The 23,318-nt window shown below is 45.9% G+C and overlaps 1 protein-coding gene across 10 annotated transcripts in view; it reads right to left on the bottom strand.

Moving 5' to 3' along the window:
• DOT1L (DOT1 like histone lysine methyltransferase) overlaps nt 1–21,879 on the bottom strand; it is a 76,698-nt gene extending 54,819 nt beyond the window's left edge. For 4 of the 10 annotated variants that reach the window (XM_055707748.1, XM_055707756.1, XM_055707752.1 and 1 more), the window contains exons 1-3: nt 21,457–21,878; nt 4,482–4,525; nt 1,927–2,001 (exon numbers count right to left, since the gene is read on the bottom strand). In XM_055707748.1, coding sequence (XP_055563723.1) covers nt 1,927–2,001; nt 4,482–4,525; nt 21,457–21,537 — 200 coding nt within the window. In that variant the 5' untranslated portion in view covers nt 21,538–21,878. Of the gene's footprint in view, nt 1–1,926; nt 2,002–4,481; nt 4,526–18,486; nt 18,601–21,456 lie in introns of those variants that run through there. The other 6 variants (XM_055707754.1, XM_055707757.1, XM_055707753.1 and 3 more) reach the window with 3 other exon arrangements.
• Between the last annotated feature and the right edge of the window lie 1,439 nt (nt 21,880–23,318).

The following is a 23,318-nucleotide window of genomic DNA, read 5'->3' as shown; positions in this document are numbered from 1 at the left end:
AGAAATTTAAAACATCTGTAACTTTTTCTCCTTTGTCCCCTCATCCCTCCATGATCATTGGTCCTGAGACAAGTAGATACTTTTCTAGAAATTAACCCTGGAACTGAAAATGCAGACAGACCCAGGATACAATCTAAAATTTCACCCATCAGAAAAGCACACTGATTGCTTTATGGGCTGGGCTGGGATTACAGTCAATTCAGGCAGCTGCCTTAGTGACAGAAGCTGAGAGGATTAAATAAATTCATCTCAGGCCAGGGAAGAAAAGATATTACTAGGAATATCATCCGTTACATAATCAGACCCACAAAGCAGCAGCAAAAAAACCCCAGTAAGGAGCTACAGGAGTAAGATAATTAAATCATGGCCATTCCCAAATCCAGAAGGGGGGGGTGGAGGGGGGGGGCTGGGGGACATCAGAAGAAAGTGGCTCTTCAGTCTCTTGTGATCTTCGTTACCACTGTGCTGGCTAGGACACCTCAGAGGAGTACTGCTGACTTCCACTTCAAGCTTTCATCTGCCCATGCTCATGTCCACATTAAGACAAAGCAAGAGGCTGAAATGGGTTTCTGTCTGCACAGCCTGTGCACTACTATAATCTGCTGCTTTTCATTCACATCCATGTCTCAGTCTATTTGCCACAAGTAATTTTTCCAACAATGTTTTTCACGGGAAGCAAAAAGAGTAAAATCATTACCAAAATTACAGATTTATTACTTCCTTGAGAGGTTGCAGAAAGGTAAGTGAGGTGTGACTTTTGGGAACAGATGGGTTTCTCTTTTTATTTGGTGTTGCTGCTGACCACACTGATGCTCCCCAGGTAAACGTGCCCAGGGAGAGTGCCAGAACTACAAAAGTTACAGCATTACAGTCGCTGGAAGTAATCCACAAATCCAAATTAATGGATTTGATGACAAGGGATGCTCAACCCTGACTTCTCCTTTTGAATCTGTCAGGGGGAAAAGAGGAACCAACACATCTTGCAATGGAACAACTAAAATTAAGACAGGAGGAAGAAATACCTTAAGCAGATCATAATAAAGCAGATCATGATTGAGCAGATCTGGTGCTCAGGACAATAGCCTGTGATTAATTACAGCGATGTAGTTGCATCTGTAACCTCCTTCTGAAAGTTTTGTCATGCTGTGGACTTGAACCAATTCAGTCTTTCCCATGAAAGCAACCAAAGAGTTTTTTGTAAACTGCAGCTTGAGGGTCATCTCTTTTTCCAGTCTCAGTATAGCCAAGTCAATGCACATCCACCGACCTCTCCACAGATACACCGCAGGTTGGAATCTGCCTCTCCCAGCCTCAAGGTGAATGCCACGTACTATACGTTCATTTTAAGCTACTCATGGAATAGATATGCACATGTAACCACAAGCATCTTAAAATGACTTCTAACTGCTCAGAAGACCAGGATGAATAGCTTGCCTTTTAATTTAGCCCCTCACCCAAACAGCATCCCACTTGCACCGAATCCTAACCAGAGGAGGGATGGGGCAGGTTAACCTCCTACAGGCACGGCAGGCAGAGAACATGGCACTGGCGGACAGCTTTGGCATGCCACTTTCTAAACAGGAATTCTTAGCTACTACAAAACCAGAAACCTCAGTGTCATTCAGATTCCTAACACTGGACACAGTCCAACAGCGCAGATACCGATCATTGTTTCAGAATGAGTAATACCAACGTACAGCAGAGCTCAACTTTCTGCTGTGTGGAGTTTCCAATTATGTCCTTAATCCAACAGCCTTTGCCAATATTGCTGTTACACATTTCCTACCAAAATAACTCCACAGAGTCTGAAGCCAGTTCTAAAAGAAAACTTCAGTTCATGATGTCTAAGAATAACCAGTTACAAACTAATTCACTATAAACTGTGCTGGCCTGTCCTCCTGGTGGGAAAAAAAATGTTCCTCTCACCTTTTTGTATCATAGTCAATTAAAACGTAGTTTTCCATAGCAAGCTTGAGATCTGGAATTTCTTCACAGACCCATCTGGAACAAGAAAAGAAATAAAAACGCCTTCAATTAAGTATAGTAAGGTAGCCTGTCTCAATTCTAGACTGGCATAGCTATATATTAAGACAGAATACTGCAGCAGACCTGAAAGATCACAGTATTGTTAGGAGTAAGGCAGACACCACAAAATGCTAATTGGAAAGCTGCAATAGCTCACATTTGTATTGAATAAACAGCAAGGTGCCCATAGACATTGGCAGTAGTATAAAGCTCTTGAAATGGCACAACTTCAAAACAAGGTGATAAACGTATTCAATGCATCTAACAATACTCAAAGCCATGGCTGATGCTAATCTAACATAAAATGTAATGCAGAAGTGCAATATTTCAAAAGAATGCTGATACCGTAACAAGGTTTGACAAAGCTGAATATGGATAAGACACTTCCTACATCACCCCAAAACAATGCCACCAACCACTCACCCCAAGGATATTCTCCTCTGTGTAGTGCTCTAAACTGCTCTTACACTTTACATGACCCAAGCCAAACCAGATTTTCAAAAGTTATTTTGATAAAAGATTCCTTTTACATACTGAGTTAACAAAGCCCTGTATGTTCTTGCCACTACAAATGGAAAGCGCGCACCCACTTGCCACACGTCTGATGATGACATCTCACAGAAGAGATCTTTGCTCTTGGAACACTGGAAGATTATTTCCTTTCAAAGACAGCTTAAAAGCCACATAAGCTTTGCACACACTTTCCTCCAAAAGCATTAAAATGGAAAAGCACTATCACCACAAATAACCTCAGAGCATGTCATAGGATGAATTCCAGTATTAACAGCACAGTTTCTTCTTTGTGCACCTTGATGTGTGCTTCAATGTTAAAATTGTGGGGGGAAAAAAAGAATAATAATGACTATAGAGATCCAGCAAGTCTGGTTCCTTTTGTGAGATTCACACTTACCAAATAAATATACAGGCAAGTAAAAAAGGACAGAACTTCTACATCTAAGGCTGACTCTTCTGACTAATATCTCCTGTCTCCCTAAAAAGGTTAGGGCTCTGATCTAAATAATTTTTTCTCTTAAATTTCAGGAATGGGCAGTCAAAAGCTGTCTATCACTGGCTTGAAGAGATAAATACTTCTTTGCATTCTTTTACCCACCACTTCCATAACCACATTGCGGTTACTTTGCACAAGGCAGGCACAAAAGCCTTCTAACACACTGCATTCACTGCAATCTTGCTTAAAACATGGTTGTGAAATATTACTTGGGGCTCAACTACTTTCTAACCCAGTTTTCCCCTTGCCTTCAGCTAGCACAGCACAGAAAGCCCTAGCACCAATGACTCCAGCAATCACTTCCAGCACCACATCTGTTTAAATCCCTTTAGAAAGGGTCTTCTCAATAATCACACTGACTAACGATGCCACAAGCTCCCAAGGCACCAGATCTTATTAACAGCGGTACAAGTGAACTGGAAGTAGTGATGGCAAAGCACCCTGTGTCAAGGTTTTGTAGTTAGACACTTCTTCAGAAGAAAAATTCTCAGCTCTAGCCCCATTACACATTCTCTCGACCACAGACCATGGGAAAATACTATGATTTCATGTGCATAAAAGTGATACTATCAACACCACCACGCAAGCACTTAGCTGTCACGCTCATGCTGGGAGCAGACGAGGCTCACTGCCTTTTCCAAGGCTGTATGTGACTGACCAAAGCACAGGTGGCTCTGCAGGCAAAACATCACTCTCTGAACCTCGCCTGTATCTGCACCACCCAGCCTTTACAACCCGCTGCAGATACAGCCCTCAGACAAGGGAAGCCCGTACAGTAAGGATCTAAAACAGTTAACAAGAACAGCTTTTAAACAATCTAATGCGGATAACACATTAACGTCCCTCAGGTGTTTGAGGAATTTGTGTTAGCATTTAATAAAAGTTGTTCTGCAGCAAGACACCTCCTAAGCCTGCTGAAATAACGGCCAGCCATGTCATAACCACTGCCTGTGCTGGGAAGTGCTCAGGCTTCCTACTCTCCATACCTGTCTTTCACCTTTATCCTCCCATTTTCCCCACATTGGTCAGAATTAAGAGGAACGCCAATAGGGACATCGTTCCCAAATAATGCAAATGCTAGCAATGCTGCAACATGACAACAGGGGGAAAGGGAGAGGGTGGGGAAGAGGATATGCAAGATCAGAACTTTATACATCATGCCAATGATATTTACTAAACCTTGCTTTTTTTAAAGATCGAATACAGGCTGCCATAAGCACTGAAACTGAGTTTCACTACTTATTTTTAATTCTGTTCAAAAGGGAATAGACTATGGCAAGTTAAAACAAAGTCTGTTTGACAGGGAGATTTGCATTGCAGCAGTATCAATTCAGCTCAAAAATAATTTAGAGCTGCTGAATTATAATTGTAACTTCTGCACTCCTTTGCATCTTGTCTCAAGACATCTCAAGACACAGGTCTAGCCATATCTGCGTTGAACACTTACCGAATTGTCTCAATAATTTCATGAGCAGCATCATGGTGTTTGTCCTGAAATAAAAAGAAAAGAAGAGATGTTTTCAGAGAGACATCAGGTGTACTGTTTGTCAGAAGATTTCAGGAATCACCATCTTTTTAAGAATATAGGTGGCAAGCATACCAGGAAAGGAGTCTTTGACTGCCACTCAGGCCATTAAACCCATCAAAATGAGCCCTCAAAGAAAAAAATAAGGCTTAAGGAAATACATTTTGCAAGTTGCTATGAACTAGCAGAAGATTTACATGAAGGAACTGTCATTCTAGTTATTTCTTTGTCATTTCCTGAAGTCAGGAATTGTGTAGCTGATACCCTTGAGGATTATTGGTATGCAGTTGAACTCAACTGCAAGTTCCACAATGAACAGCTGATTTCATCCACCTCGCATCTGGTCCAGGCTCACAGCTCCATATGGGCAGCAAGATCCTAGCCCAGTGAATAGCTTTCTAAAATAAAGCATCAAATAAACAGTAGGAGTGGGTATCAGCGTAAAAGAAAAAAACCTCACAGCGCACAGAAAAAAAAAAAAAAGAGACAGCCTGAATATGCCGACCTCTTAGTGAACTGAAAAATAAAACACACATGCACAAAACACATTAAAACTTGTGCATTGCACGTACACACTAGACTGTAAGGCACAGATGTTTGTTGACTTTAATTTGGGAGTTTTCTCAGGAGCAACAGAAGCAGTACTGAGTTTAGCAAGCCATTCCAAATTCATGCTAATAAAGCCCCTGGAGCTGCATGTATATGCACTATGCTACAAAAAATTCTGTTTTAGGGAAATTACAGGAGTTCCTATCTATATTGTTGTATCCATCCTGCGAAGCCTTCGTTACCAGAGTCCATCTCCACAAAGTTGAGGTTATATTTAGACATTTGTTTCTTGAAGTGGCTTTGACCTTTTAATTAGGAGTCTAGTATCTAAGGATCTTCCAGAGTTAAAAGTGTAAAGGCTCACTCACTCCCAAATAATTTCCCTTGTCTTCTGCTGCAGAAATGTCACTTCTATAGAGTTACCAGAGGGAAATTCTATAGCAAAGGGTAGGAACAGGCAACAGAAAGCAGAGATTAGAGGCAGGGGAAGGAAGGGAACGCAAGAAGAGAAACACTAATGGACAGATGACAGAAAACAGCTGGAATTATTTCTTCAAGACATGGAAGGACATAATATTAAGTCAAACAGAAGCCTTTTCTATCAGTATCACAGCTTTTGTATTTGCATAAGGAAACAGATTTCCCCATGTACGACCAGTTTATACACATAGGATAAGCCAATCTTGTAGAAGTTCTCATTTCAAGAAAACTGCACACAGCCCTTCAGATACCTGGATAAAAGTCTCATGACAGAGTGGTAGAGAGGCAAACATTTCTGAAGTCTGTTACATTAAGAGTATGAAGCAACACTTCCTATTTTACTAGGAAAAGCTTTTGTTTTCAGAATGCAAAAAGTTAACCCCAGAGCTAGGAATCACACGAGAGACTAATCAAAGAAAAACAAAACATGCCAGCTGACAGTATCAAAAAGAGAAAACAGCCAACAAAAGTAGTCAGGACATTTGGGATCGAATACACTGTGTCCTAGAAGCTGAGTGTTACCTTGGTCATGTTTCATAACAACATGCCGATGCTCCACAAATGCCCCGAACACGGCGAGCCACGCGGAACAGATCTGGGGCTGGGCTGCCTCCAGTCCTTGGGAGGTCACGCTGGGCCAGGACTGGGACAGCCCCAGTCCAATAGAAACCAACAGCACCCATAACCAGTCACCCCATTTAAGTTCAGAGATGTCAGGTAAGTCATTCTGTTGACAAACCTTCGCCTAGAAAACAGGGAAGCAACTGAACTGAAATCTGTTCCTGACTCTCCGTGCCCATATAGAAGAAGCATACAGGAGGAGGACTTGACTTTCTTTTCATTTCTTATCTGCAAAGTATAAAAACAATGCAAGACAGTCAGCTCATCCATAAACATCCCCTATAAATTTTCATGTTTCACTACGCGCAGAATTATCACAGCAGAAACCCTCTGGGCTGATCTAGCATTCCCAGTAAACTGTGTTCCTGTATAGTAAGAATATGCTTTATCAACATAAGCACATTACACCGGAAAAGTGAATTCATGCTTATTCTAGCATAACCGTTTTCTCTGAAGAAGTTATTTTCTTCATTGATGGTTTTAGACAGTTTCAGTGGTCGCAGAATACATGGAGAAACCCCTTGTCCTATAGGTGTTCATGAACCTCCCCATGAATTACCAAAATTGCTTAATTAACAGATTCCTTTGTCTTGGATTAAAAAGTGAAAAATAAATTTAAAAAAAAAAAAACACAACACAATGCACATCTACAACTACAGATCACCCAATTTAAGTGAGTGGTTTTACTAACACAACCTCATGTGGGAACTCCAGCCAGATGGGGCCTTTCCTGAGTTTAGTTTGTGTCATTATCTAGAAATAATGAAGTTGAAAACAGTTCCATATTTACTGCCGCTAAACTTCTAGCATTGGAACACTTCCCAAGTTTACTATACTCTATAACCAACGTATATGTTATAGACATATGGTCCAAGCAGACAAGCTCCCAAGATCTCATGCAAGTCTTGCAAACAAGATCAGGGATGATCACCTAACATTTCTTCAAAGCAGGGACAGCCATGGAAAACAGCGGAGGGAAGCGGGGGGGGGGAAGAGCTAAAGGGCATCCAAAGCAGTTTCTCCTTCTTCAAAGAAACTTTCAGTCCCATTTCAGCATTACAGTTGTAAAGTTCATTAAGAATAGACATTAAACAGTACCAGCCATCACATCTGTATTCGTGCAACTGTTTCCGACAGTGATAAGTAAGGGAGTCTTCAGCAACTCAAAAGGCAGGCTGAACAGAAACCTCACCAAACCCACCAATCCCACTCCAACCAGCATCACCTCTGCCCATCACCCTTTCCAGCAGAGGCACTGGTTTTGGCCAGGCGCACAAATGAGCTCGGTGCAGCAGCTTGAACCCAAACTCTTCTACAGCCCCAGTGGCTGAACACTGAAACCAAGGAGGGACTGGCAGCAGCTCCCGCTGGCTGTGCTGCAACCACCGCAGCCGGACAAACCTCACACCCACCTCGGCCACCAGGCAAAACACGCTCAAGGATGGCCTGAAGCTTCTCCAATACAGCCATGGGTTGGGCTGGGGGGTGGGTTTTGGTGGTTTGGTTTGTTTTTGTTTTTATTTTAATTTGTTCAGGCTGCAGTGACCCATAACCAACACCAGCATGCCAGCTACACCTCTCGTGCAGGCGCGTTGTACGAGCACGTCATGTTTGACTTTGGCAGAGAGTCATCTGTGAGAGCACAGCTTTATGTGCATCTGCATCCGTCCTCGCAGTGCTTTGTCAGTAAAATATCCTGGTAAAGAGCCTCCTACAGACAGACTTGGCTATCAACCCTGAAATACACTGTGCAGAAGCCTTTTGGACGAGTCTCAAGAAGCATATCTGTTCTGTTTGCAGTCACGAGATGATACCACCGTACCCTCTGTCACGAAGAGAAGTTCCATTCATCCTCTGACTCTATCCAAGCTGTTCTCCCTCTGTCTTCCCCTACACGCTGATGGGAAGCATACTACGTGCTGCTCATTGGCCTGGCTGTACTTCTGCAATGTTCTTTGTATTTATGTAGTTTGAGAGGCCCTTGGAATCTTGAGCCACATAAATGGAAGCTATTTCATGAGACAAGACCTTATCTCTTTATTGTGGTCTATGCACTAAGTATTTAAAGTAAAAAGTTGCAGCCTATAGTAATTATTGGGAATGCCCAAAGCTATTCATAACAAGTTTATAATAAAGAAAAAAACTAAACACACATTAAAAGTTAGTTATTGCAGTCAATTCTCTCCAGCTGAACTTTACAGTAAAGACTTCTTATTTTCAACCTAAATGTTCAATTTAAAATTGAAATGTGAGCTCCCAGAGAAAATTCAATACTTTTTGCCAAGACATTTCATTGGAAAAATAATGGAAAGAAAGCAGACACTTTTTCAAAAGTCACTTGTAAGAGAATCCAATTTTCTATGGAAAACAGCGGAGAACAGTCTCAGCCAGCAAAACTGAACAGCTTCACAGTTCCGATTCTTACAACAGATTTCTCCATCCACATGTTACTACAACTCTAATCACAAGAGTTAAGGAGTTTGAAGCCAGAAACACACCCACTGCTATTACTTTTAGTACACTAGTGCCCAGAAGCCCTACCGGCACGCACGACTCCTGCTCACACACCATGCCCAGCTGAGTCCTCCTACAGAAATCAACAAGCTGCATTAGCAGTTCTGCCCTTTAGGACACGGAAATTAGGCTGTAGGGCAATTTTTAAGAGGCTGATCTTTCCCTTCACCTCTTCTCCAAAAGTTTCCCACCCCGAGGGTTCTCAGTTAGGAACTTTTCCTGCAGTTTAGGCTCAGCTCTCTGGTGGGGGGGGGCAGGGGGGGATAATGAACATTTCTGCGTGCTTCAGAGCTCGAGTCAGCCAGCCCTCTCCGTACAAAAGGCATTTTGTATGTGTATCTCATATTCTCGGATGTGTATCTCACAAATATCAGAAGCCCTATAATGTGGTTTTAAAGGCCAAACAAGACGGTGCCCAAAAGCTCTTTCCCAACATGTATTTTCATGCAAGCATTTTCTACAGTCAAATACTGTTTGTTTGTTAACCCAAATTTAAAAAAAAAAAAAAAAAAAACAACGAACAAAAAAAAAAATCAATAGGACCAGAACTTGTAAGTTCTCAGTAATACTCACAGCTATCACTCTTAACACCTACGTCAGAAAACGAAAGGAGCCCCATTCATACTATGCATGTGAACAGTACCAGACTCATTTCAGTTATCTATACATAACTTTGGTCTACAAAGCACCAAATTTTGAATAAAAATGGCTGAATCAGAAGTTTTGGTGGAACACTCTGCATGAGCAAGGTAAAGTGAAAATTACTCTTTGTTACATTTTTGCCACAAGCTAGCCATTAGAAAGGCTTGGGATGCACCCTGAACACAAAGCACTGCACACCCTTCCACCAGGTGTGGCTGTTTTGGTTACATGATCTTTTCAAGTTAACATCCCTTAGGATATCTGAATGGCATTATTTTGATATAATTCTGTATTCCAGTACTGTATCCTCTCAGGTGTGTTTGTGCAGGACTAGTTATCTCACAGTGCAACAATTCATACTCTAAAGTGAACCTCTAACCTAAAGCAATACATTTAAACATATGTTTCTTCCTCAAACACAAAGAACATGTTCAATTAAATTGGTCTGCCATCATTGCCTGAAGCAAGGAACAACACCCTAGTGCCCTTCCAAATCTACACCCTCTTAAATTTAGGTCCTTCTTATGAAACTATGCTTCTCCTCGGGGATAAGTGTAAGTTGGGGCTCAGGGGGGAACACTAAACTTCATTTCCTCCCACGCAGAGCAGGATCCTTGTGAGATCCGATCAGTCTGCACAGTGCTACACACTAAAGGTAGCAAAAAAGCCCAAGCCTGCAAACCTGAGAGGAGAACAAACGATTTGAAAATCTGGATGGGATCTTGAAAACAGAAATACAGCTCGTGCGCCTTCAACCAGTAGCTCTCAAAGCACCATACGCAGAACTCCAAGACTCCTTATCTGCTCCTCATAGATAGGAACATTTTTATGCATAGCTTTGACTGCCTGAGACTAAACTGTCCCACAGCAAAAGCAGTTCTTACCTTTGCAAAGCCAGTTTAGTTAGACCACATTTATGCCCCCAAAAACAGCCTGGATGGCCAAAGCAGCTCTTCAGGAATGTGCAAACAAGCTGCAGCCAAGCATTTGTGAAGGAGGAGGAAGATTTTTCCTACAAGCCTTTCGCTGTCCACCTAATGAATCCAAACAATTAAAAGAAAACAAAACCCGAAACAAGATGGTTACAAATAAATCAATGGCAACACTCATATACCTCTTAGCGATTGTCTTTAGATACCATTCTACTTCCAGTACTTCCACTAAGTAACACCGGCTCCCAAGTACTAAACACCAACAGAAGTCATTTTGAGTTACGGAATTCTGATCAACACATGATCTGCTTAACTCGCAAAACAAAAAGAGGTCAGTCTCACTAGCCCCTGGTTTTAAAGAACAGCTTGGTTGCCTGTAGTGGCAGCTCTCTCCCCAGGCAGTGGTCCATAAATCCAGAGGAGATGATGTTACAGCTGGAGACAAGATGGTTAGCAGAGATCAAAAAGATGGATTAGGAAAAGCTAATCAATCTTGCACAAGGCTAGTGGGACAAGTGCCTCTTTAATGTCCCCTAGGTTTCCTCCATCTGTGGAGGATGATAAGCATTTCTCTAGACACCAAGAAAGGCAATGTGAGCTACTGCAGCTGCAGCATCCCCACAGGAACCAGGAAAGCATCCAGCATTCTGCATGGCACATGGATGCCCTCAAAACCACTGCCTTCAGCCTGTCACAAATTTGCGCTCCTCTTCCCCCAGGGTTTAACTTAATTTACACCTTGTCTAGAAAGATTCACCAGTAAAGCTTCTTTGTCCAGAGCACCTCCATATTCAATACACCTGCAAAGAGCGGTTGACAAGAGCCTATGAAAAGCCAAAAGCAAAGTGCTTCCAGCTGCTACAGCAGCAAAGAGTTGCCTGCGGGCCAGCTGCACGAGAGGAAAGATCTCTGGCTCTGCAGCCCTGCCAGCTAGTGCCTTCAATCACCTCGCATTTTAACGTCTTTGCCTCATGCTCAAATGCTAGTGACACTTTGGGTAAGGAAAAGGGAAAGCCTGCGCTGTGCAATATTTCATATATTGTACAGCTAGACTTCATTTAATATTACCCCAAATCAAGACTGTGTCATTCAGCTTCCACAGCAACAAGGTAAGAAAATTTGTGCTTTGCAGGTGAGATGAGGACCAAGTCTTCTTTGAAGCACCCAATTACTGTCGTTCCATTCATCAAGAAAGTATAAGGACATTCACAAATATACATATATATTAGCACATATAAAAAGAGATCTGCAGAGGACAGCTTGTCTGTTGTTTTCCTCCCAGCCTCAGAGAAGCAGCAGGGGAAGCAAGAGCTACCAAGGCTGCATTTTGAAACCCATCTCCCACAACGCAAGTGAGCAGACAAGGCTGATGTAGTTTCAGTAGCTATTAAGTTTACTGTCACACAAAACTAAATGGAAAACACGGAGAGCATTATAGCCTCCTTAACAACTACATAAGGATTTTTAAAGAAAAAAAAAAAAAGTGTGGTCCAAGATCCAAAATATACTCAATTACTGAGTTAACAAAGGAACTAGGCATTAAAGAAGATGATCCAAATTGCTCCAGGTAATCCTTATAAAGCATGAGTACAGGTGATCCAGAACTTCTAGACAAGACAGTTGTAGATCTGGTTGCAACAGGGACTCGCACTTTCACTTGGCTGCCTAAACCACAATCAAACCGTTTTGCCTTTCCACACAGTGATTCCAACTGTTGCTACGGACACTGCACAAATGCAAGAGGGAACGGTTCCCATGATAGTGTGTAGGAGGGTCTGTATAAATATATTAACATGCAATCACTCTGCTGGAGCATCTAAGGCAACATCCACATGGGACAGTTACAGGAGGATGACCTACTGGCTTTAGTCTGTGCAAAGCAGACACAGCCCTGACATTAGTAAGTAATAGTTCTATTATGCAAACAGACAGACTAGTTAAAAAAAAAAAAAAAAATATATATCCAAAATGTCTGTATTGGAATACATAGGGGAATACAATTATGTTGGTAAACCGGTGCCTTGCATTGGTATATCCTATTGCCCTTTCAGTTAAGTTTTAGGCAATTACAAACTGTTCCCACAGTACGACAGCTGGAGGGAGCACGCGGATGCCGTAGCGATCCCAGTGGCTGAAGCAGCACTATGTGTACATGCGAAAGAGTCCAGTGTTTGCTTTTTCTGGGACAGAGCGGACTACTGGGCTTTCACTCGAATCAACAAGGCAGACGGCCCTACCATCATTTCACCCAGTTTAAGCCAATGCAGCCACCTGCCTTGCCACTGCTTCCCTGAGAGCTGCTTCTCGCTTTGGGCCAGTGGTGTCTGTGCGTGCGCACATGGCCAAGTCAGGGGAGGCCCAAGCTAAAACCAAACATTTTCGGTATTTTGGTGTAATTATCTTTCAACCAGATCAGCTCACCACAGCGTAGTAAGGGTAAGGGCAGCTTAGACGCAACAGCAAGTGGACAGAGATGGGAAGAGTTATTTCTGCCTGCAGAGATATCAGTTTCAAACTGTCACCTAACCATTAATGAAGAAATAACCCTTCCACTAGCACTAACTGGAGAGGTGGGGGGGAAGCAGAAAAGAAAACAGCCATACACATCCACGCCGCCAGAAACAAACCTTTATGTGAAACCTATGCAAAGGGTTGCTGCTGCTAGAAACGAATAGCCGGTCCTAAAATCGCTGTTGCTGAAATTGACGACCGTATCCTTCCCAAGCCCACAGCTTTCCTGCAGCCCTGGTGGGTGCTGGAAGCTCGTGGCACACCCTGGCCCTTGGGTCAGCACTTGCTGATCCCCACCTCCTGCAAGGAAAACTGGCAGGCCAAGGGCATCCTGGGTGAGAAAGCAACATCTTAAGCAACGCCTTTACATTCTGTAAAGATAATTCAGCCTTGGACAGCTCAGAAATTTTGCTCCTACTTAACAAGCATAAATATTCTACAGAACAGAAGTTAGCAATAAAACCCTGTAATCTTTCTGAAGCCTACTGAGCGCCTAAAGAAAGATGCTTTGTGAGGTACAGAAGAAAAATATGAATGGTTACAGTTTTCCCCCCCATAAGCTTCGACTTGTGCTGCAGAGCAGTGCTACAAGCCACATCCAGTGCAGCCTCCGAACAGTACACATGAAATTCCAAGGGCCAACCATTTCTAAAAGCTTCCATTTTAAAGACCTGTGAACAACCCTACAGTGTGTTGCAAATGACTGTTTGTTCTAACAAGCAGCGGCCGGACCCAGGCAGACCCCAATCCCCAGCTTCCCAGGGTCAGCGGCCACCCTGTGCCGGAGCACCTCGTAGCTCAAGTACCGAAGGGCTTTGTTGCCAACAGATATGCAAACAAGAGGTAATCACCTGCAACCCTGTGGAAATCCAGCCGGGGAAAGAAAAAGCCGTCTTGAAAGCTCAAGCTTTTTAGAATTTCACAAGTCAAACACTAATAATATTGCTGAGCTCGAAGAAGTAAACGGCAAATTGACACCAAAACCTCAGGAAACTGCCCTTTGGTGCTACACAAAAAATATCAGAAAGTTTCTCAACTGCAGAAGCGGTATTAAAATCCATTAATTTTTACTAAGAAAGCTATTCAGAATTTTCCACAGTGCCTTGGTTTTTTTAAAGTTCCCAATGCTCCCTAAGTCTGTTTTCAGTTGTCCCTCCAACTTTTAATCCAACACTGAAAAGTTCTTTCAGTGCAGATTTTTAGGAAACTCTCATTCACTCATGAAATGAGACAAAACAAAATACTCAGAACAGGAACTTTCTTGTTATTCATAGATCTGTTCATATCTATGAAGCCATCATTTCCTGCTGTAAAATATACTCACCCTCTTCCTATGCTCTAAAAATAGTACCTACTCAATTTGACATCTATAGCAGCATGTGGCCAATATCTTCCTATATTCAGTTTTCTTTCTTGCTCCTCTTAGTTTTGTCTTATCTTTAATAATTACTACAAAAGTACATATATTTTGTTCACAATTCCTAATACAAACTTGTCCTGCTTCTGTGGATCTGGATCGTTCTGTTAGGAAGGAGAAAATAAATTAAGCGAAAATATTTTAAATATGTTGAGAAACTTTATTATTATCAATCTGTGATAAATACACTGTAAGGGACCAAAAAGCACCCCACCTCCGGTCCTTGTCTTGATCATTACAGTAAAAAGCTTTAGTCAGGCACTCAAAGGTTAACTGAAAGCAGGAAGAAAAAAAAAAAAAAAAGGCAGCAAGGCAGTATGAAAGGGGAAAAAGAAAGAAGGAAGAGTACAAAAGTAGACATATGGATGTCTGGGGAGAAGGGTGATTAAATTTCCCATAAATCTTGCATACCAAGAGGTAAGATATTTTGCCTAAATTCCCAGAAGAAACACAATTCAGTCACATATCTGAGACTTGAAAGGATAATCATCTCCATATATATTAAGGCTGCCATGAAGGACAAGAGTTGGAGTTGCATGTGGTGGCACGGATTTCCCTTGGCACACTAAAAGCTTTCAATACTGTGTCCGACTGTAACTGATGGGTGAATTTTAGGTAGATAAATTTGAATTATCCTAGTTTGGAACTTTGGCTAGAACAGGAACATTAATCCACACTCATCTGCTGATAGAAGTTGGGGGGAGGGCAAGAAATCCTGAACAGCTACTCTGTCTTTCAAGTGTTACCTTTCAGATAATTCAGTGATATGAAAAATAAAGACTACTGCGGTCTTAAGATGCACTGTAAGAGACAACTTTCACTTTTCATACAGAAATACTAAGGAAAAAAGTGTAAGTTAACTGAACTCATGATTTACATTGCATCCAATGGGTCAGAGCTTTGAACAAAAGCCAGTCTGAAAACTGAACAAGTACCAATTGTCACTCGTAGCAAGTTATACTTCAAAGGGTAAAGCCCAGAAGAAAACTGCTATTCTGTAATAACCACGTGCTGCACAATTAAACGCTGTACAGTTATGGTCTTCCTCACCTTGTGAGGCCACCTCACCTCCCAACAGCACATAGCTGGGCTTCCTTTGGCATTTGTGTGAGCAGAAAAGCACAGAAAAAATGATGTAACTGTGCCAACTCTGTCGTTGCTTCTGGTTTTTTGCTGGGCAGTAGAGAAACCCAAGTACTTTTGAAATTACCAAGTCAATTATTTCCCAGTTGTACACTATTCACTCTTCCCCACTCCATGTCGGTTTAGAACTGGGGAGGGTACAGGGGTGTTGAGAAATCGGAAGTCTGCTGAAGTTTTCAAACCTGTTCTTTACTAGAGAAGTTTCTATAAGCAATTAGTCATCCCCCACAAACATTTCCCAACAAGCTGCATCGACAGCATCTCTTAAATCAGAGAAAATCCCCTAACCTCTGCCACCACTGCCGAATTTCTGGGCGCTTACTCAGGGTGTGAGGAGGTTTTGCCTGGCAAAGTCAGCTCAACAGTTTCCCCTGCTCACCACCCCCTCCTTTGTACCAGCACCGCTGCCCTGGGAAGGCAGCATGAGTCAGATTACAGATCAGGGCGGCTGTGAAAACACTGGAACATTTTTTTCCAGCCCAGATATTTTCAGCGATCCAGTTCACAGAGCCGCCCCACACACAGCTCCACTGCAGCACAGCAGAGGGTCTGCCACCACGCCTGGAACTGCAGGCAGCAGCTGATGGGGCAGCTTCACCATGCTCTCGCTCCGGCACCCTACCTTCTCCCTCCAGCACGGATCCATCCAAGGGAAAAACCACACGCAAGTGCAAAACGTGGAACTGCTTTCCATCAGCTCATCCCGCCAGAGTGTAATGGAGCCTGTAGTAAGGGCAGGGCTGGATCCGTGCAGGGGAAACAGCGAGAGCAAGTGGCTGATGAAAGGAGACAGGGGACCACCCCTCAGCAGTGGCCTGCAGCTCCAACAGGGTAGGCGCAACACAGCAGAGACCAGTTTAGGTCCAGTTTCTTCCTAAATGGATCTTACCGTTCCGTGCCATGGCACTCAGCTTCAGCGACGGCTCCCACACCTACCTCACACTGTCTGAGAAGTCAAAGCTAGTCATCAGAAAAACTATTCCCAGTAACGCTGAGTGACACACACAGAAAAAGGCACTAAATTCTTAAACAAGGTTTGTTATTCATCTCTACCGCTGATCTTTAATTTCAAAGGTGACACTCCCTGCTGGGCTGTGATTTTCATTATCACTGCCTGCCCTTGAGCTTTTTGTGTGCAGCACATTCCTTTAGTGACAGAATGGTATCAGCTGTATGGACTGGTGGAGGGAGGGGGTGAAAAAAAAAAACAAAAACAGAAAGAAAACAAAACAACCCCACCCCACACACACACACTCACACCCTGCTCCCTTCCACCTGTACAAAGTCCAGTATTATCAAGCTTGTATCCCATCACTCCTCGGTAGCAGGCACACACACACCTCTCCTACAGCTGCAGGGCGATGCTCTGACAACACCCAATTAGCCAACGAGAATTTTTTGCCATTACAGCTGAGTGGAAAGTCAGCAGCAAAGAGGAGGAACACAGACAAATCAATGAATTATTCAAACCAGACTTATTGTCACTGTTGCTAATTTGGAGGCTTAAGCTTCAGCAGCGCACGGCAGAGGTACCGCACCCTGGTAAGATGTGCACAACGGCACAGCCAGGACTGTCCCCTCCTGGGACTGGGTCTAGGGCCTGAGATTTCCAGGCTGGAACACAGGATCAAAACTGGTAAAAGACCCAGAGCGTAACCTTACTGGGATCCACAGCAGCTTGCCCGTCAGCAGCCAGGGCTGCAGGACGATTCCCAGGCACTATCACAACACAAATGCCTAACGAGTCAACCAGGGAATGGGGGAACACAACACACACAAACCTGACTCACACAAGGGTTTGCAGTTGTCTTTTGGGGAAACGCTATTCAGCAGGCAAACAACAGGAAGGCCTACCACACGAAAAGAGCAAGGCAAGACAAGCAGATGCCCAATTCTGAAACTTGAAAGGATGTGCACACTATTTAACGTGACAGGCAGCGAGTCATTTGCAGCCAGCTGGGTGAAGGACACGGTGCCACACCATCATCAGCCACTCAAAGCCAACACCCGTGTCACCTCCCCTCTCTCATCACCTGGCTGTGCCTCCCCGTTCCCCCTTTGTCAGCACTGACACTGTGATCACGCTGCAGACCCGTTCAGGGCAAGCCTAAAGGAGGAGATAAATGAACCACAGTCTTCCCTTACTGATGCACACGGTACCAGAAAACAGGCTCTTCCACATTCACAAACACATACATTTGCAATAGGGTGCAGTTCAGCAAACATCAGTTTTGGTGACAATTAGCTTCAGCAGCTCTGAAGCCTCCTGTTGCTCAGTTCCGTGTGCAAGCAAACCCTCGCTGGTCCCAGAGATACATCAGCAGAACCAGACCAGACCAGACTGTGGAACTGATGCAGATAAAAAAAAAAACAAACAAACAAAAAACCCACAAAACACAGCAAAAAACCAAAAACACAATATAAAAACAAAACAGAACAACAACAAAAACTCTACCCCAGACACCTTTTTACACACACACACACCCCCGTAGGCTGGGACTCCTTAAGCAGGAACTGTTGTCAAGAGAAGTTCAAAGTGCAACCTCAGACACCTCACAGATTAAGCAGAGCTTATCACGATATGAAAAAACTCCACCGTTAAACCTAATAAATATTCAGATTTAACTATAGTAAAAGCCAGAGACAAGAGAGTGAACCAATTTAAAAGACAGTTCTCTGGAATAAGCCTAAATATCTGCAAGTCTTAGAACTACAAGGGGACTTCAGCCCTTGTATCCATCAGATCTAAGTAATGAGTACCAAGTCGTGCACATCAATACCTGAAGGATGACTACAAATGCCATCCCCTGTCAGCATTAGCCTATTTAAGACGACCTAGATCCATTAACTCTGCTCCTCGCCCATCTGAGCACATTACGCATTTCCTTTATCCAGGCCCGTACCTCACCCGATACCAAAAATCAAAATTTTTAACGCAGTATCACTGGTCTCTGACAACCTAACGCAAACAAAAAAATGGGGCAGGTATGTGGGAGTCAAGGAGCTAAGCAGCATACAAAAGAATAAACTCACTTCAGCTCTGATTAAGCAGGGCACTCATAAAAACAGAGGTCAACATCAGAAAATATTTTGTGAGTCATGAGGAGAGATTACTCACCATGCACTATTCAACTTACTCATCACAGTGTGCTACGGACAGAACTGCTCACCATGTATTCATTAGGAAACCGTGGCCTTTCCTTTGAGAAAAGCAGAAGGCGGGGGAAAGAGTCATACTTTCAGTTTTGTATGTAAGCCAGTGGGAGGCTGTATCTGCAACACCAATGCTCTCTCCTCCCACGGCCCTAATTAGACTGGTAGGGAAATACATGTTTCACATCACCCTCCCAGGCTCTTTTAGCATCCCAACAAGCACCAGTTTGTCAGCTGAGCTATTATGCAAACTCAGCAGTCTGAGGAGACCCCACTTTTCCTATTATACATGAAATAAGCAGCGTTCCTGCAGTAAATAGATGCGTTATTAATCCAGGCATCCATTAATACGAGAGATTAGACCCTTAGCCTTTTACACAGCAATACCAATGCCGCTAATTTAAGATGTAGTAAGAGCACAAAAATAGCCAAGTTACTCAATGCAGGGTTACATCACGCAGCAGTGCTCATCAAGCAGCAGGTCTACAATACCACTCGGCCTCTAATGTTGGGAAAGATGATTCCCTGCCGTTCCTGGCGCTCTCCACAAAAATAATTAGCGAGGACTGCAAGCCTCCCCTCCCCTTTCTCTCCAGCTCCCTTTGGAAAATATATCTCACGGCATACAACAGGAAGCACCGAGAATGCTGCTAAATAAAACTACTTGAAGTGGTTTCCCCCCGCCACCCCCCCCCTCCAGGTATCCCACCTTGCTTCCTAGGAACCAAGCAGCAGAAAGAGTGGTGAAACTAAGAAATGTTCTGCTTACGTCAAACAGAGCTGAGCTCTGAAACCACAACGGTACATATACCCTGCTGCCAACTCAAGGCTGAGCCAACGAGGGAAAGAAAGTCTACAGTTCAGCAAAGTACAATGTTAGCAGGCCAAACGCTGCCGTGTACAGAGAGAAGGATTTATTTCTAAAGCTCCAGAGTTCATCCGCTGCTGCAAAGGCCAGAGCCGCAAGCGGCGTGCGTGTGTGTGCCTGCATGCCCACGCTCGCAGTCGCACGCTTCTCTAATACGCGGTGTGATCTTTCCACCAAAACTGCAGAACAGAATATTGATTGGCTCCAGATGACCCATCCGCTTCTGTATTACTGTGGAAAAATTTGCAACACAAAGAGGCCGGTTTAACAGCAGGATGTACAGTTTTCCTTAACACATGCACATAGCACATGTGGATAAGCATCCCGGCCCGTTGTACTTCTCATTCACTGGGAAAGAAATTCTATGTACCGTGCCATCTTCACAAGCGGCTGCCCAGGTTCTCCTAAATTAACTAAACCCTTACTTCCCATGCTGCAAAAAGCAGCACTGAAACACACGTTTTAAGGCGGGGTGGGGGTGTTTGAGGTTACAGTTTGAGGAGGGTTATTTGTTAAGCCTGTAGGAAGTTTTATGAATCTACATAAAACCATTCCTTCATTCCAGATTAATCCCTAACCTATGTAATCTTTAACCTATGCTTCACGCAACCTGCTCGGAGATGCAAGTTAATAATTGGCCACACGAAGAAAACCGAACTGGACATCGTTATACTTTCAGTTTCTGTCAATTTAAGCAGAGCCCGCGCCCGCGAACACACACAGACACGAATGACAGAGCTGCCCAAACAGGAAAGGCTGCATTAACCAGCGTGTGCTGGAGGCTCCAGCTCCGGGAGCAGCCGATGAAAACAGCACGCCAGTATACATGGAGGATGTTTGGGAAACCATAGATAAAGCAACAGCACCGAAAGGCAGGCAGGAGATACGAACACGCAGCCATCTCCCCTGCCACAAGCAATATATTTCTAATCATTCACACACAAGCGCGTCACGATTGCCAAGCGAGCAACAATATCAGCCGCCCCAGCCTGTGTGTCCCAGCATGTTCTCCCCGCGCAGCAGCACACGTACAAGAGCAAAGCCTGAAACACAAGGGATCATCAACAGCACCCAGGCCAAGTAAAACAGAGAGATTTTTTTTTTTTTCCTTTCACGAACTGCTCTCAGAGGTGCTACCAACAGTTAAGAGTGGAAAATCGTCCAAGGGCTGGTACAAACCCTGCAGGCGTTAGAAAAACACCAAGGCAAAACCTCCGACGCCTTTCGCCTCTCGTGAGATTTTCGCCCATTGGCACATGGACATTGTTATCAAGGTCACACATCTCCCACCCGGGGCTCGGGAGAGGCAGGAAAAAAAGTCAGGCAAGTTGGAGAAAAACGGCGGCTCGTGTCACCGAGCGGGGACAAGTGACATTTTCTGGGGAAGCATGCGGATTACGGCTGCCATCAACTGACAAACCTGACTTGAATTCTTGTTCAGCCGAAATAAAAGAGAAGCTCCAAGGGCACCCGTTGGAGGGAGGCGGCAGCAGCAGCACCGACACTCAATTAACCTCCCCGCAATTAACGCTTCTCTTGATTATTTCCACATATCACGAGGGGGGGGGGGGGTGCCCCCCCGACCACCCGCAGCCGTGGGTGATGGGGGCGATGTTTACCATCCCGGGAGCCCCCTCCTCGCCACCCCGCTGGAAGCAGCCCTGGTTATTAACCAGTTACACCAGCTGAGGAAAAGACGAAAACTTTTCATTAACCAGTCCTCCTCCTCCCCGCCCTTCGGTTTAGTCAACCAATTATAAAAAGAAATTGGGGATTTGAGTTGCAGGAGAGCGGCGGCGGCGCCCCGGGCCGGGCAGCCCCTCACCCTCCACCCGCCGCTCCGGGGGGGCTCCCGCCCGGCCAGCGCTCCCGGGGAAATAACGCCAATTACTCCCGTTCCCGGGGAAATAACGCCAATTACTCCCGCTGCCGGGAAGGGGACGCATTAACAGATTGATTAACAAGTGACAGGGAGCGCTGAGGGGGGGAAGGGGCTGGGGGCCGCCGCGGGTGGCCGGGCCCGGGCGGCGCTGACAGGGCAGGTGCCGGGGCCGGGGCCATACTCACGTAGACGGGCAGCGGCCAGGGGTAGACGGCGGGCTCGGCTCCCACGGGCGACTTCAGCCGCAGCTCCAGCCTCTCGCCCATGTCGGCAGCCGGAGGAGGAGGAGGAGGCGGCGGCGGCCCCGCACCATGCTAGAGGGGCCGGCCGGGGTGGGGTGTGGCGGCCGGGCCCGGCCGGGGGGCGTGTGCGAGGTGAGGCGGCGGTACGGGGAGGGAGGGAGGAAGGGGAGGAGGAGGAGGGGGGGGAGCGGCGGGGAGGGGAGGCCGGTACCGGCGGGGGCGCCCGTTCCCCCTCAGCCTCCCTCTATTGTCGTTAGCGGCTCGCGGGGCTCTCCGGCGCCGCCGCCATCTTGGGCCGGCGTGAGGCAAAGCACAATGAGGCGCCGGGGCCGGGCCGGGCCGGGCCCGACCGACGCGCCAGACGCGGGGAGGGGAGGGAGGGAAGGGGGGGGGGCGGGGAGGGGGGGGCGCGGCCTCACGCTCCCTCCCCCCTGTCCTCAGCTGCCCTCCCCGCGCGCGCTCCCGCCCACGCGCGCGCCCCCCGCCGCGCGTGACACCCGCGCGCCCCCGCGCGGGGGGGGGGGGCGCGCGTGGTGTCACGCGCGGCGGGGGCTCGCGCGGGGCTGGGGCGCTGCGGTCGGGCACCGGTTGGAAACCCCCGGGGGCGCGACGGGGCGAGGCCAGCACGTTGCACACGCGTAGCACGGCCGGGCTGCGGGGCCACGCGTGTGTGTGACGGGGAGGTGACAGTGCATGGCTGGAACACCCGTGTGATAGTGCATAGCTGGAACACACATGTGAGTGTGATAGTGCACGGCTGGAACACACGTGTGATAGTGCATAGCTGGAACACACGTGTGAGTGTGATAGTGCACGGCTGGAACACACTTGTGAGTGTGATAGTGCATGGCTGGAACACCCGTGTGATAGTGCATAGCTGGAACACACGTGTGAGTGTGATAGTGCACGGCTGGAACACACGTGTGATAGTGCATAGCTGGAACACACGTGTGATAGTGCATAGCTGGAACACACATGTGTGAGTGTGATAGTGCACGGCTGGAACACATGTGTGAGTGTGATAGTGCACGGCTGGAACACCCATGTGATAGTGCAAGGCTTGCACCACATGCTCAGGTGGCCATGCAACGCTGGAACACCCCATGTGATAGTGCACGGCTGGAACACCCGTGTGATAGTGCAAGGCTTGCACCACATGCTCAGGTGGCCATGCAACGCTGGAACACCCCATGTGATAGTGCACGGCTGGAACACCCGTGTGAGTGTGACAGTGCAAGCAAGGCTGGAGCTTCCCCCTGTGATAGTGCAAGGCTTGCATGCTGTGCTCAGGTGGCCATGCAAGGCTGGAACACCCTGTGTGATAGTGCACGGCTGGAACATGCGTGTGATAGTGCACGGCTGGAACATATGTGTGATAGTGCATGGCTGGAACACCTGTGTGAGTGTGACAGTGTGAGGCTGGAGCTCCCCATGTGATAGGGCAAGGCTTGCACACCATGCTCAGGCGGCTGTGCAAGGGTAAAACACCCACGTGAGTGTGACAGTGCAAGGCTGGAACACTCCATGTGATAGTGCAAGGCTTGCATGCTGTGCTCAGGTGGGCGTGCAAAGCTGTAACACTACTTGGAACACAGCGCTTGGGTGGGCGTGCAAGGCCGCAATGCCCCGTGTGACAGTGCAAGGCTTGCACACTGCACTCATGCAGCCGTGCAAGGCTGGACCACCCCGTGTGACAGTGCAAGGGTCACACACAGCACTCACACAGCTATGCAAGGCTGGAGCTCCCCATGTGACAGTGCAAGCGTTACACGCAGTGCTCCGGTGGCCGTGCAAGCCTGGAGCGC

This window comes from Falco cherrug, chromosome 4, assembly GCF_023634085.1.
Source record: "Falco cherrug isolate bFalChe1 chromosome 4, bFalChe1.pri, whole genome shotgun sequence".
NCBI lineage: Eukaryota > Metazoa > Chordata > Aves > Falconiformes > Falconidae > Falco > Falco cherrug.
This window is presented reverse-complemented; position numbering and strand designations above follow the sequence as displayed.